Source organism: Acyrthosiphon pisum, chromosome A1, assembly GCF_005508785.2.
Source record: "Acyrthosiphon pisum isolate AL4f chromosome A1, pea_aphid_22Mar2018_4r6ur, whole genome shotgun sequence".
Classification (NCBI taxonomy): domain Eukaryota; kingdom Metazoa; phylum Arthropoda; class Insecta; order Hemiptera; family Aphididae; genus Acyrthosiphon; species Acyrthosiphon pisum.
In genome coordinates this window covers 73,327,465-73,343,672 of record NC_042494.1, presented here as the reverse complement: position 1 = coordinate 73,343,672, position 16,208 = coordinate 73,327,465, and the positions used below count along the sequence as shown (strand labels likewise).

General features: G+C 28.4%; 1 protein-coding gene across 1 annotated transcript in view; it reads left to right on the top strand.

The window, feature by feature from the left end:
• The window catches only part of LOC100168787 (ankyrin repeat and death domain-containing protein 1A-like), a 104,582-nt gene that overhangs the window by 74,138 nt on the left and 14,236 nt on the right, over positions 1–16,208 (top strand). The window contains exon 7 of the mRNA XM_029487485.1: positions 11,853–12,050. Within this exon, the coding sequence (XP_029343345.1) occupies positions 11,853–12,050 (198 nt within the window). The remainder of the gene's footprint in view (positions 1–11,852; positions 12,051–16,208) is intronic.

The following is a 16,208-nucleotide window of genomic DNA, read 5'->3' as shown; positions in this document are numbered from 1 at the left end:
CGAGCACGCTATACGGTGGTGATTATACGATAAGTCTGTAAAATAATGCGTATGAATTGTTGAACGGCAAAAGTCACTCGATATCGTTTTATAAATCTCGTGGGACATGATTTATCCGAAAAAAAAAGTGATGATAATAATAATATACTTTATAACAGTGAACGTTCAGTCGGATTGCTGCCGTGGCCCTATGTGTATATTATAGGTAATGATATTATAATAAACGCTGTTTGAGATAGCGTAATACACAATAAATGTATTGGTTTGTAATATTCAGGTCTTATTTATGAAAAAAATATTCATAAAAGCATATTTTCTATTATAAACATCAATCATAATTTACACTACTTCAAAAGATTCACTATAATACATTCCATTTAATAATATATTAGAATTCACATTCATAAACCTCGTATAGTATGTGCATTACCCTGATTATAATATCCTCTATCATGTTCAAATAAATATTTCGTATCATGAATTTGTTATCACTCTTCTGGGTAAGTTTAAAATTGATTTTAGTTGATAAATGTCTAGGTGAACTTCACAGTGCCGTATACTTTCCTACACGAATATTAGTATAATATGCCATATAATATGTGTACCTACCTATGCTATGGGGTCATACTTATTTTATATTTATTATGACAAATACCTATTCAATATAATATTATGTGCTGTGCATGATGTATAAACAAAAAACCACTCCATCATGTTATATAAATTGTACGGAAAACTAATAAACCGTAGGTATCTAATATCTATACCAGATATACCATTTTCAAACAACATCTTAAATAGGTACGTAAATATATAATAAATTAGGTACAAGGCTTATTTATATTATAATATTACCTATTCCACTAACCACAGTTTCAGTGGGACCTATTTCAAAAAATTCGTATTGATTATTTTCAAAACAAAAATGTTAATTGTATATATTAATCAACGCCAAATAGAAATTGTCAATAAAAAAATACCCTGCAGCAAGCATTGTAACAGTGGATTAAGTGTTATAAAGGAAAAACAAACCATAGTAATAACTACAGATTTTAAGTTATCTCTTACAAATACAATATGTAGTATTAAATTTAAAAAAATACGTATTTATTAAAGAATAATGATATCCTACATTTTCAATAGATAGTTCTTTGAAAAAAGTATTTGAGTTGTTACATAGAATCAATGCTTATTTTTGTATGTACATAACAAAGAATACTGTAATGTTTATAAATTATTGAGTGTAGCCATAGTCTGCCATAAAAATAAACAATTATGCATTAAATATTATTTAAGTACATAATATAATATAATATTACGTTTTTGAACCAAGTGTGAATATTATATCACGGTATTTAATAAAACATTAACAAATTGTTGACACCTTATTAAACAATAATTTACAAGACATTTAATTTAATTACCGGACGTTCAGTAAAATAAATAAAATATAAAATAAAATGCACTTGCATCCGAAATACTGTTATAGTGTTATGTATTACTTCCTTTTATGTTATAAATTTTTTTTTTAAAACACACTATATAATAATATATTATATTATGATATGTGATATAATATTATTGTATTTTGATTGGCAACATATTTAATAATGTACCATATAAGTAATGACTATTCGGGGAATAAAAAATAAAAAAGCAAGAGTTATCCAAAACGAAATATTTTTAAATCCTGTTAAAATGTCCATTTTTACGTAAATAATATATAATAGAATTCCATTACAAAGAAATACTAGTACATAATTTGAATGTCAAAGAAAGTCCTAAAATTTACATTTTTGTTCAATATTTTAGTGCAATATATATTAATATCACAAGTATAATAGTCGCGCATGATGTCGTTTCGACCATAGTTTTATATAGTAGTCAGCTGGTGCGAGTTACATCAAAATAACTCTAGCATAATTAACATATTTTACATTCATATGTTATTAATATTTCTTTATATAATTAAATTTATATTAATACTATTGTATATTATTATGATATTCCCACATTTCTTTTTTTATGCTGTTATAATTCGACTTGCAGACGTATATTATACATTACATATGAACGTTTGAATTGGAATTTACTATTTAGTACCTACTATAAGGCTGATAGGATAAAATCGAATAAAGTTTTGGATTTTTTTCCTTTAAACATTAATAAAATACTAAATGTTTGAAAAATTCCAGTGAATTGATACTACAATACTACCTACATCAATAATGCACACACAATGTACCTAAATCAAAACGTAAATCAATAAGACTGTACAGTGTACAATATATAATAACAATATGATATGAAACTATTGTAGGTATACCTAACTACTTTATTTAATATTAATTTAATTTGCATAATTAAAATGCTATTCCACCGGCGAGGTCACAATTCAATAATATCATAAAAATAGGTACGGAATATAATCATAAAACGTAGGAAATCGGCGGCATTATTAAGTATAATCTACCTACACAGCGGAACCTTTCAGACTTCACTAAGATTCAAATTTGATTCATACTACTACTCAGAATCGAGATGTTATGGATGGAATTCATCACGTAAATAAGTAATAACCAGCAACGTTGTACATAATTTATAATGCCAGTCAGTGTGGTTATTGATTATTGAGTAAACATTATACGATATAATACAATTAATAACGACGAAGTAAATAATTATTTTATTAAGACACAGTATTAATAAACAAAAAATAATATATTAGATTGTAACAAGTATATTATTTTGATATTTTTTTTTTATCATCCTTTTCAGCCCCCATGTATTTATATTACAAGCTACACACATTATTATGTTTGATAGTAAAATAATGGTAATATCTTTGAGGGGTCTATGAATTGGTAATCGTGTACGTATAGAATCAGAATTCAATTTAATTTTGAAAACGGTTCACAAATATATACAAGCATAGTACCTATACCTACCTTTTTTTTTTAATTTTGTGTGCCTCCGTCGCACCCGCATATATATAAAATACTTAATAAATTTAGTTTTGTTTGAAACGTAAATTAATAAAATATAATAAATAACATGGTGTATTATGGGTAGTCCATGTGTGTTTAACATTTTGTAATAATCAAATCAATTCGTGTTACAATTTGTAAAATAAAAATTGCAAATTGCTTACAAGTAGTCTTAAATGTAAAAATGCAATACATTATAATTTGTATTGAAATGGTAGGTATAGTCACGTTGTATTGTATCGTATCGTATTTATTAATATTATTATTTTTTTTATATAACGTGCACTATATATTATTCAGACATTCTTTGGCATATTGTAACAATGTAACCGGGTACCTAGCTATGAAAAAAAAAATTGACGTTTTTCATAATATAGGGGACAAATTGTTTTGTTTCTTTCTAGCCATTTCTGTCGTTATGTTTCATTTCGAAAACATTCGATACAAAAATATAAAAACCAAGTGCTGGCTGAACTATTTGAAAATGACACAGCTAATTTCACATCATATTTGTTGGTGAAAATGCTACTGCCTATCATTACTAAAATCTTATTAGAGGTTCAAAAATTGCCAAAAGCTATTTCGTTTACACATTGGCAAAAACAGAAGACATAATAAGTAATAATAATATAGCATCTTTTCCCCCAGAGTTTCGTTATTATTAAACTTCATTAGTGATTTCGAAAACAGTTTTACGTTTAATTTAATACACGACATTAATTTAAAGTTAATATAATGTATTATGTCCACAACTTCATAAAATTTTACTTTTACCTACTTTATTAAGTTTATTTTTATTCAACATTATTTTCCTCAACATACATTGCCATCGCTTTTTTAGTAGGTGTATGTTGTATAACTCATCTCCATTTATTTTTTAGTGTCTGATAAAAAAATCAACTTTGTGCTCAACTTTAAAAACTTCAAGTAGTATAAAAAGTGTATCAAGTTAATGCAATATAAACAAATATATTTACATATTTACTTACTTTTGATACCTAGCCGTAAATTAATATTTGTATTATTTATAACGTAAAGTATTTATCATGCCTTTTGTATATTAACTTATAAATGAAAATCATTTTTCTAAAATGTTTGAACATTTACTCTTCATTAGTTAATGAATTGAAATTTAATTTAAGAAAATTACAAAATAACAGTTTTACAAAAAAATGCACCTATTAATAATAATAATTATTACCATTGACGACATCAGGTGGAAAATGATAAATATTTTGAAAAAATTATTTTACTTATTTCAAATGAGTTTTTTTTATCATATTCGTAATGCAATACATTTCTGTACAGTATACAGCTAAACTTAGTTAGTATAAGAAATATAATTTCACTACTATACTCTATTCAGAATAAGAATGCCCAAATTCGCGCATGAATGCGGATTACTGAGCCACCGGAAGTTATCCATATTCTTTGGTAATAGTATGAACGAATAAAAACTAGTATTATTATATTATAGTATTTACTAGCCTTACTTAAGATAACTACCGGTGGCTCAGTTATTCATCCACGACATTGGGTATTCTTATCCTGAATAGAGTATAACAGTAAATAGTAAAGCACTTTGACCTCCAATTACACTTAACTACTTAAGTTCAAGAAAAATATTTTTATTTCGACGTGATATGAATGTTTCAAAAATTTTGTATAAAAGTATATTTTCGTTACACTCTATGGTTTAAAAAAAAAGGCAACATCATGTGGTGTTTTCTACATACACAACATTGACTGGGGTATAATGATTAACGATTGTAGTATATTAAAGAGAATTGTTTTCTGTTGAAACTATACTAATGGGTTATTTTTATTATTATTCTCTGAGTATTTTTCACAGACTTCAAGAAGTCGGGTTCTGTGCTTCATGATTGCGAACAATATTACATTGGAAGGACACGGATTGAACTTTTATTATTATGTTAACGGTGCACGGTACTCTGGTTTGGTATGGATTGATCTTATGAAGGTCACTTCACTAAGTACCTGTGTATAAGTTGTGATCCTAATATATGATAATATTATATTATTATACAGTAAAAAATGTTAATAACCAAATGTATAGTCCATTTAATTATAACAAAGGATGTATTTCTCTAAATCATTTGTCTCTGGGACATCGAGAGATGAGAATGAATGGTGGCAAATAGAAGCTGAGAAATGAGGAGAAAGTAATATGACCTATCGCCGTAAGTAATGAATGACACCCTTTTGACTGCCTGTTGTATAAAACGAAGGGTTGACTAATTATGAATCTCGTAACAGAGAACGCCTACCTTACCACAACACAAGAAAATAGAGAATTACTAGAACAATGTACGCCCTTATTTTGGGTGTCACTCATGTAATGCGAACCTGACAATTTTGAGGTTGTATGACGTCATTCAAATTTAAATGCTTATCTAGAAATTACGCCTCTGCAGTATAGTGTTTATGATCACGACGACCAGTTTCGTATTACGTTAAGTACTTCAAAATAGACTTAGGAAGTTTCACTTGGGGGTTGTATAAATAATGATATAATCTGAACTCTGATAGAAAATCAATGATATCATAATTATAATAATAGTTAAAAGTTTAAATACTATTCTGATAAGAAATTATTGAATATGATATAATATGTATAATACCAACAATATTACACTACCTCTATCTTTTAAAATAAACAAAAACTGGAATACCGTCTGAAAATTTTTAATAAAAATTTTGTTTAATACCATTATAGTTTAATATTGCAAATTAGAATTCTAAAAAAGAAAATTATAACTTAAAAATAGTTTTATAAATATATATTTTAATTCTAAAACCGAGAAATAGTAATTATAAACGAATTTAAAGTAGCCCATTAAGTTCTTCGAGTAAAAAATATCTCCTGCCCAGCGCATTTATTCATAAATAGTGTAAATACATATGAATATAATAATCTTTATTCGGCGGATACTTTTTTTTTCAAAATATCAATAAACTAAAATAAATTTACTGTTTACATCAAAGACCCACTAAATTGAATAATTTACGTTGATCAGATGATTAAGTACTAGACTATTATATAATAATTAATATTATAATGATAAAATAAATTATCTTTGAACTACAGTCTGGAACGTTTATAATATCATCAATGAAACAATATAAAGTGAAGTGGTCGTTCTATTTAATATGCTGTATAAAGACTATAATTTTATTGTGATATGTAGTTAAAATTAATGCAAGTTTGTGATACATGTTTACCAGTAGAGTATCTAGGATTTTTTCACAGGGGGGATATAATGATTGAAATAGACATATTCATAATATTATTATATACATTATACATGCATGTTGGTATTCTGTACAAAGCTTATTTTATGGGGGGAGGGAGGTTATCCGTAGATACACCACCGATGTTAACTATAATTTAATGATTGAATCGATGTCTATAATATTATTGAGTTATAATAATTGTAGTTACGTCAAAGTTATCAGGTTTAATAATCAATTACGTTGTATTCAGAATAATAATAGAAAAAAATTTACTCAATGAATCAATCTAAGTATACAAAATAATTACAAATTAATAATACAACAAGACATTTTTGAAATGTCAAAAATGCTTAAAAACTAAAAAAAAAAAACGTAATGTGCTGTGCCATATAATTAATTATTTTGTCATATATAATTATAGGTAATCATCAACTGGGCATGGTAACAAAACACTGTCATTAACATTTATAAAAAATAAAACAGATATTATCTCTACATTTAACTATTATAAAGGTCAAACACATATAAATTGTTATTTTAATACATAGTAGCACTTTACTACGTCATAATATAATAATATGTATAGGTACATTTTTACGAGTTCCGAGTTATGGCATAATTATATTTAATTATCATTTCCATTATTACTATTTAGTATTTAGGTAAGGCTGGGCAGTATAAAACGTTATATATATTTTTTTATATTATATTATACCATAATAACTAGAACCTAGAATTTCATTCTTACGAACAGGTATTTTTATTTTTTTTTTACACATCTACTAATTCATAAAAATTTTTGATAGAGATACGAAAAGAATATTATTTATTAAATTCAGTGTATTAAGTATGTCTTTAAGTACCTAATTTATATTGAATGTCTTTTAAATATCTTTAATCTTTTTAATAATAAGTCGAAACAGAATTGGTCGATCCGTGTCACCGTAATCAAAACATTGTACACTGCCATGATAATACTCATAATATATCACTAGTTAGTGGTTGTACATTTCGACTTCACCCTGAAAAAAAATGAAAAAAACATAAGATATGCTGCTATATTGGTCGAGTGGTTTTTGAGTCTATAATATACAAATATACGGACATTGCATTTTTTTGTACGTTTAAATAAAAAACAATATTGATTAAATATTATTTTATTTTAAAAAAATCCGACAGCAACATATGGCGGATCTATATATTTTTAAAAATAAAAATATTTATATCTGTAACCAATGGAAACTCAATGTACTTATGTATATAAAATCCACATACCACTCACTCATTGATCGCTGCATCTCAAAAACTAAAAAACGTACAGACTTGAAATTTGGAATTATAGATTGTTTTTAGAGCTACTATAAAATATAATATATTATATAAAAGTGTAAAGAGAAATCCTGACTAGGTGGTTGGAGTAGGATTTACTGCAGTAATAATTTTATAACACGTGTCTAGATAATATCTATAGTGATACACTGACACGGCTCAGAAACGAACATCTTTGATGCCTTGAGTGTTCGTCGTGCAAAATTAATGTTGATCAAAAAAGAAGACACGGACGCACGGCATTGATGCAGCGAAATTGCCTATTCAAGACGCCGTGTCATCATAATTGTTTTAATGTAATTCATAAAAAAACATTGATACTTATTATGAACATACATAAAGTTGGCTCCCTGACATATTATTATACCAAACATTTGTATATAATTGTAAAGTCAATCCCCGAATTTTTTAACACATCTTGTTTAACATTAATTTCTTACCAGTTGTACAATCTTTAGACTTCAACCTGAAAAAAATAAACAAACATAAGATACGCTACTATATTAGTCGAGTGGTTAAATTAAAATTAATTTTTTTTTGAAACAATTCATAATTGTTAATTTGTAAATCTAATTTTTAGAAAAACGTTTATTTAGTCAAGTAGTTTATTTTTTTCGAAAAATTCTTTTTGGGAATTTTCAGACATGAGAAAATTTCATTATTTATTATTCACTTAATTTCCATTTTTTTTCATACTACCTATTAACTAGTATAAAAATTTCATTTTTCATTTGCCAGGTATTTCTGTTACACTCTGTATATATACACAATGGTATCGTGATTAAAATGTTCAAAACAACTTTACGAATATTTATCGTTAATATACTTAATTAATGAAAAAAAAAATGCTGGTCAGAATTACCTTTAGTAAACGATTTTCGAACACCATTTAAACTGCATATATATATATTATATATAATGCACACACGCCCCACTTAACTTCTGGATGTAGGTAATTTGTACGGTCAATACTAACAACTTTCTGATCAACCTTTTAAAGTTTCTCTCTGTTTTAAAATAGAGACAATAAGAAGCGATTAGTCTTATACATTTAGGTTAGGGGTTGTAAAATTTAAGTCACATCTCGATGCTCGATACATTAAATGCCTATCCTAATGGTTTTGTAAATTTATAACAGATGTAATTTTATTTTTGAAGTATACATATTTTAAATGTTTTGCCACAATGCTGTTATAACATACCGTCGTGTATACGCTTGCACAACGTTCTTATTGTTCATAAGACACTAATGTCATCATATATTATCTAGGTAACAGGTATACAATAACTGCGTATTTTAAATTTATGGCCAACTTTTCAATTTAAATATTTAATATGCACGTATTAAAAGTATTACATTTCATAGGTTTCATATTACATTTTTAACCAAACCATTATAGTTCAACCAGTGGCATGATTTTGCCAAGGTTTTTGAATGGAAGGCTATATTTTTTTTTCTTCGTGGGTCAAGGAGGTAAAGAGAGATTTGATGGGTCTACCCATCACCAACAAAGACGATTCAGAAGACTGTTTTCATTAATATGCATTTTTAAATTGTTCTTACTTAAGTTTAATTGTTTACTAACTATTTTTATTTGATTAACTCTCCTAAAAATAGCCACTACCAAAGCTTGAAAAATTATTAGGGGTAATAAAAATGGCGGACCTCAATAAAAATTAATAAATTCTTTATTATATAGACCAGAACTGAAGATTTTGTTTATCGACAGACGATAAAACGTTATCAATTTTAAAATCACTCTTTTACCACTACGGTGGATCACATTCATTAAGTTGTATTGATAGTATAAACACATTTTAACGTTAGTTATTTCAACTATATATTATATAATATAGTTATAATACAATTTCACACGTAAAATATTTCGTCATAAGACAGTGATCAACTTGAACATGGTAAAATCATTTGACTGGTGTTAATAGAGTATTTAAATTTTAGTGATACAATATCGTTATTGACATTGTTCTCTATGTACGATTATATTATAACACCTGTCGAAAAAATTGTAAGTTGAACTACATTTAGATGTAGATTTAGAACTTATAAATCGTAGAAAAGTATACATGCATAAAAGCGGTCATAGTGGTGGGAGGGGGTGGTAACCCCATTAGCCTATTAGCCCACCCATGGCTATGCCACTGAGTTCAACTCAACATTTCTTTATTTGGTATATTTTGTTTAACAATATTTGATCTAATAGCAAACTTAATTTAACGTACTTACTTCGTTTTTTTTTTTTTTATTCCAACGAAATAACTTTTACCTAATTTTATTACATTATAATATTAAATATATAATACACCGTTGAAAAATTATAGAGATACTGAAATATATAATATTATGTATGTTATCGGTTGTCAATCGTTGTCGTGTGCGTCAAAAGTATTTCGCGTGACCGACTTGCTGACATTTATTTAGTCAATCCACTACATAGGTACCTATAACTGTATAAGTATTTCACCTACCTACTTAAAACTTCATAAGTGGGTTTTTAACCCAATATATAATTTTAAGTTGACATACTTATAGTTATATAAGTACACGCGCAGTAAAAAATTCATTAATTCATTTAGTTACAAAAGTTAAATTGCAGGTTGAACGAACAATATTACAAACAATGATTATGGTTGTTGAATAAATGTTTCTGGCGTAAAAAAAAGCATGAATTGATATTTAAATAATTTTGCGGATCACGCAGTTCTAGTAATAGAAAATCATAACTCATTTACTTACATAAGACAAAAACTTAATATATTTGTGCAATATGAGAGTAATTAATGAACAAAGTGTATCATCACCTGCCTACCTAGTTCGACGAACAAGGGGATCCCTAAAGTGTTAGTGACCAACATTTTCTGGAAATTCGCCACGACGGTTTAAATTGAAACAGTTAATCATTCTCTGCTTTTTGTTTTCCAATGGTTTTAGTTGTGGCGACTTTAGTAAGAGAATATCATAATGAAGCATTTGAGAATTCATGCACATTCAAAATAATTACTTCACAATTCAACGAAAACCCGTTTTGTACACTTCCAACTCGGTGTATAGACACTAAAAACGTCAATTCCTCCAGATAATAGAGCAATAATCCAAAACCACTTGACCCCTGACCCGTGAACGGATAAATATATTACAGTCTTAGACTTTTGGTGCTTTGAAATCGGTAAACGTAATGTGCGAAGGTAGATACCAATTATTATTTATTGTATTAAAATACTCGAGTAATAAAATTACAATAATAACTATGTATACATAATATGACGTAGGTACTTATGACTTATTCATGCAACCTAGATAAAATACGTCATAGAAAATATTTTTATAGAATGATATATTTCTAAACAACAAAAATTATGTGAACTATGAAATGTAATGACGTACATAGGATCAAATCATACGTCTATACCTACTCCATATAGAGTTTATAAATAAAAACTCTCTTACGTTGCAAGGACTACGTTTTTCGAATACAAAGTTGAAATAAAATTGTTTCAACCAAGTGGAAAATATGATTTTGTCGTTTAAGCTGTTTAAAGTATACCGCTGAAACAAACCAACTGTTATGTGTTTTGTCACAGTAATCCACTATATCATTATTGGATATAGACATATGGATAATAATATATAGATTTTGTGTCTTAACCATCAGTGAATAAAATAATGCATCGATCAATTTAAAAAAAAAAAAAAAAATGTTTTATCACGTAAGAAATAAGCCAATAAGCCACGATTGAAATATCTGAAATAAATTACATTCAAATGTTATTGTACCTACATCTAATACATCAATAAATTTCTAACGAGCGCGTTCATCAAACGAAATATAATTTAAATAAACAGTTTTGTTCGATGAAATTATGACGCAGGCGAATAAGGAGTAAAATGGAGATATTATAATATATCTTCCCACCGCATTCGTATAAATGCCGATGTTAACATGTTTGCCGGATATTACACATCCCCGCAATAATGGCAAGGAGTTATCATAATATAATCATATCCGTGCAACTTTTACCATTTTTTTATGAATAATTTATGGTTTGGAATTTTTTTTTTATAACATCAAGATTTATTGATAATGTATATACACAATACACATTATATACCTACACATACCTGAATATTGGTACGATGTTTTTATGTATATTATTGTGAGGGTTTTAAAAAAAAAATAATATTGAAATATATTATATGAATCTAATTATTATCTTATTACGTTTTATTTCATGTTACGCACAAACAACAACAATATTTAATAGCAAGGGCGAACACCACTGCATTCCGCGTGCGAAAAGGGCCATGTCGACGTGGTCGATTTTTTACTCGGGCACGGTGCAGACATGCTGGCGAAGGACGAAGAACAGAACAGCCCTCTGCACGTGGCCGTCGAAAACAAACAAACGCTCGTTGTGCAAATGTTATTGGAAGCGGGAAATCCGACAAACTTGGAAAATAGCGTAAGAAATAATAAAATTTGACCGTTTCGTTGTCAATATTATTGTATACCTACAATATATAACTATATAATACGATAAATACCGGGTCCGATGCCCAAACCTCCAGTAATATACGTCATAGCCTATATTACAGCAAACACCATTTAACGCTGTTGTTTTTCACTATTATACGTCATAGAATTTTAATTTCTATATTGTGTTTCGTTTATAACTACAACAATGCAACAGTTTCGGTACAACGCGCAATAGATTATTGTGTGTAATTTAATTTTAGTCGACCTCGCGTGTAGTGCACACGAACTTGTAGAACCCACAAAGGTTTTTTTTTCAAATGATGCTGTTATCGATTTTATTGACATGCCGTCTTTCATTATACACGTGCGCTGTGGCTTACCAGATACCGGGTGTACGTTACTCATCACATCTGGACGGGCGATGTTTTTCTCGAGCTGACGAAGGTACGCCTCCGAGGTCCGGCGAATCTAGTTGGGGTCTCGGGGTGTTTTATGTTCGTCGATGTAGTCGCATATCGTACTTATCTTTAATATTATACATGTCTGTGCCTATGATATTATTATGTTCGGTAAATGGTTTTATACAGTGCCGCTACCCACCACCACGATGTTTTAGTTCCTTAATGCCATCGCCCAACATCCGAAAAGGCAGATGTGTTTTTGGGAATAGCGAACTTATTATAATTATTAATATGTGTGCATACGTTGTATTTCGTATTAGTTCTTAATTTTATCGATAACGAGTTGTCTAAGTTGTCTAACGATACTTTGCCTGCAGTCCCCTATTACACAGATTGTAGTTGTCGTGTATTACTTATTATTAATCCGTATTATATACTATTTTACTCTTACTTTAACTATATTAGTAATTAGTATAGGAACACATTCCAACCACGTGCGTGTAAAACGTGTCTGACTAAATGGTTAAAATACCTATTTCATTATTATATATTATAGCTGAATCCGCGCACTTCGTTGCCCATTAAGTGTACCAGCTATATGTGACTCAAACTTTGTTCAATTCGTTATTTAATATTCTGTGTATGGTGCTTAAAATTAATCTTAACTTTTCCGTTGCCCGGAATAAAAATTCTGATTCATAGGAGCTAGTACATTATCAGGTAGGTAATCTACCTGCGGTAGATCGTGGACCCCGTGCTGTACGTCAGTGTATGATTTAACTCTAAAGTTTCAAAGTTATACCAAGTTTGTCGTATTCTACCTATGGTGGATTGATATAATCAATTAATACAAAATCTTAACTTAACCTAACCGTACTAAAATCAGATGAATAAACGCAAACGCATACAAAACAATTCATTCAAATCGGTCTAACCATTTAGGAGGAGTTCAGTCACAACACACGTACAGTAGAATTATTGCGCTTAGCAACACATTGTGCGATTCATTTTTATATTATATGAAATCAACAAACATGCCCGATATAACAGCAACCAATATAATATAATGCACTGTTGCGCCACTGTTGTATTTTTGACACACAGATTTGAGATTTCCTACCTTTCCGGTAGATTTTCCCAAAATTTTATTTCGTAAAAACCTTCTCCTGGCAGTTACGAACATCTTAAAAAAAATTTGAGCCAAATTGGACCAGCCGTTCTCGATTGATAAATTGTTATACATTTTTGTCTCTATTTATATATATATAAATTTTTAATAATAAATAATAAAACACAATTTCTTATTTATATATAGCATGCTAGCTGATCCCACGCATTGTGTTTCCCGTAAAAATGAAAAATCTTAAAAAAATTGTGATTGTTCAACTTCTTTTGGGTGTAACTCGCTGCAGTAAGTGCAACTCAGCATTACGTGGGATCATGGGACATTTTCGACGGCATATCAAGTAGGCAATCCAACTGCTATAAGTACATTTCAGCCACTTTGGTTAGCGATGTGCAAAAATTCAATTTGTAGCATGCTTGTACCTGATTTGCCAGAATAACCAATGGCACCAATAATAATTAATAAATAATTAATAAAATAATAGTAACTAATACATTTTAATAACCAATAACAACCATTTATAAACAAAAATGTCCATCATAAATCTCAAAACCCCTGTCTGAGCACCTCTCCAGGTTGGGCCTACTGGGTCCAATTTCAAATCTAAGCCATTCAAAGACTAAGGACCTACTTAATCACACACACAACATTTCATCAAATTAGGAGTAGTTTGAATACTTACACATGGACAGAAGAAATAATATATATATTAGGATAGAATATTTTTCATAATTTAATAGCACGCAGGTAAAATATCAGGTAATTTTTGACACGTAACGTTTGAAAAATTTGGCTTCATTGACCTTGACCTATACTATTACCAAGTATCGTATTTCTCGTTTGCATTCGGGACATCCACCCGTACATCGCATCAAGCATTCGAACGCGGTTTGGTCGACCCGGTGTATCATAAAAATATTTTTTTCGCATTTGAGCGTTTCCTCTGCGCATATAACATAAATGCGACAATTGTTAAATTGGTATAAAAAGTAAAAAATAATATTATAAAAGTATATTTTAATGTATATCTGCAGGATCCATGTGGATTTTATTTTTCTTAGCACCGTCATAACTAGACGTCATATTGTTACCGCCGTCCTGTGGGTTTTCGGTGTTGACATTCTCGTTGCGGTATAACGCGCAGAGTGTTGCCCCGAGGACCGTCTTTAAATTATTCTGTCATCCATTCGAATACGACTCGTTTCATACCAAACGAGTCAATATCTAAAATTCAAAATATAATATACGATATTTCAACTTGATGCAAAACACCAAAAGTATACTATCACGCGAGTATGTGGTATTCCCAGACATCGCGTTATGGACACAAAAAACTCGTAAATTATAAAATGTACACATATAGCTTTAAGGTTCTTTTTATTCTTATTTTTATGATTTCGTTGCATCTCTTGATGGCATTGTGTTCTTCAAGTTGTCGGTTGTCACATAATTTTATTCTTTGAACTTATATTTTTTAAAAAAAAACTGCAAGGATGATTGTTTACCATTATTATGCAAAATAATGGTTTCTAGTCTTGTAAAAAATAAAACGAATTACTCAAAATAATGAATAGGTAGGTACATAATATTTTCATTCTTTAAATACCGACCACTTAAATCCTAAAACATTGTGTTTATACAAATAATGTATTTTTATTTTTGTGAGTATTAAAAAATAAAATGTAAGCGGTTTATTATTAAGCATAATTTTTTTCTAGTAGGTAGTACAATGGCATATATTATTTGAAAAATGTTTTAATACTTTTAAAGAAATATAACAAACAATGCAAATAAGAGCATTTTCATTCAAGTTCTTAAATTGAATTTAATACTTTAGTCCACCGACCTTGTTTGAGAGTTAATGATAAAATATTTAATTTTTAATATTTTTAGTGTGTTTTTAAACACAAACAGAAATAAAACACAGATTATCTTGGTTAAATCTTTTTAATAAACAATTTGTAATATAATAATGTGGAAAAATTAATATAGTAGTATGAGAAATACTTCTTGTTCATAAATATACTTTTAAATTAGAAATATTATATCAGTCAAATTATGGTATTTTAGTTTAGTTCAAACGAAATTTAAAATTTTAACCAAAAAGTCAAATATATAAATATATGTATTATGTATACAACAAGCATACTCACTCATATTTTGCTTTTAATAATATATTTTAATATTCTGATTTTTGAAATTTTGTATATACAATGTTACTTATAATGGCCATGTTTTCAAATTATTGAGATTTTTTGTACAACTTAAAAAGTATCAATAGATATTAGTTGCGATACAAACTTCTGTTTCGCAAATGAGAACCGACCTTTTTTGCTATAAATTACTTAGTTTGAACGTATGTGCACTATACTTAATTCAAAATTCAAACAAGTAAAGTTTCTAAGTTATTAAATTGTTTATACCAAGGATAATTAATTCTCTTAAACAAAATCGTATGAAAATATAAAATAAATGTAAAATTGGATCTAGAATTTAATTTACTTGGACCCATATTTTTAAAAATTAAAAATTATGATATATGACTTATATAAATTATTACATTTTAATTAACTAGAACCCCTATATCTTCCAAACCCATTATCATTGACCCTTAGTA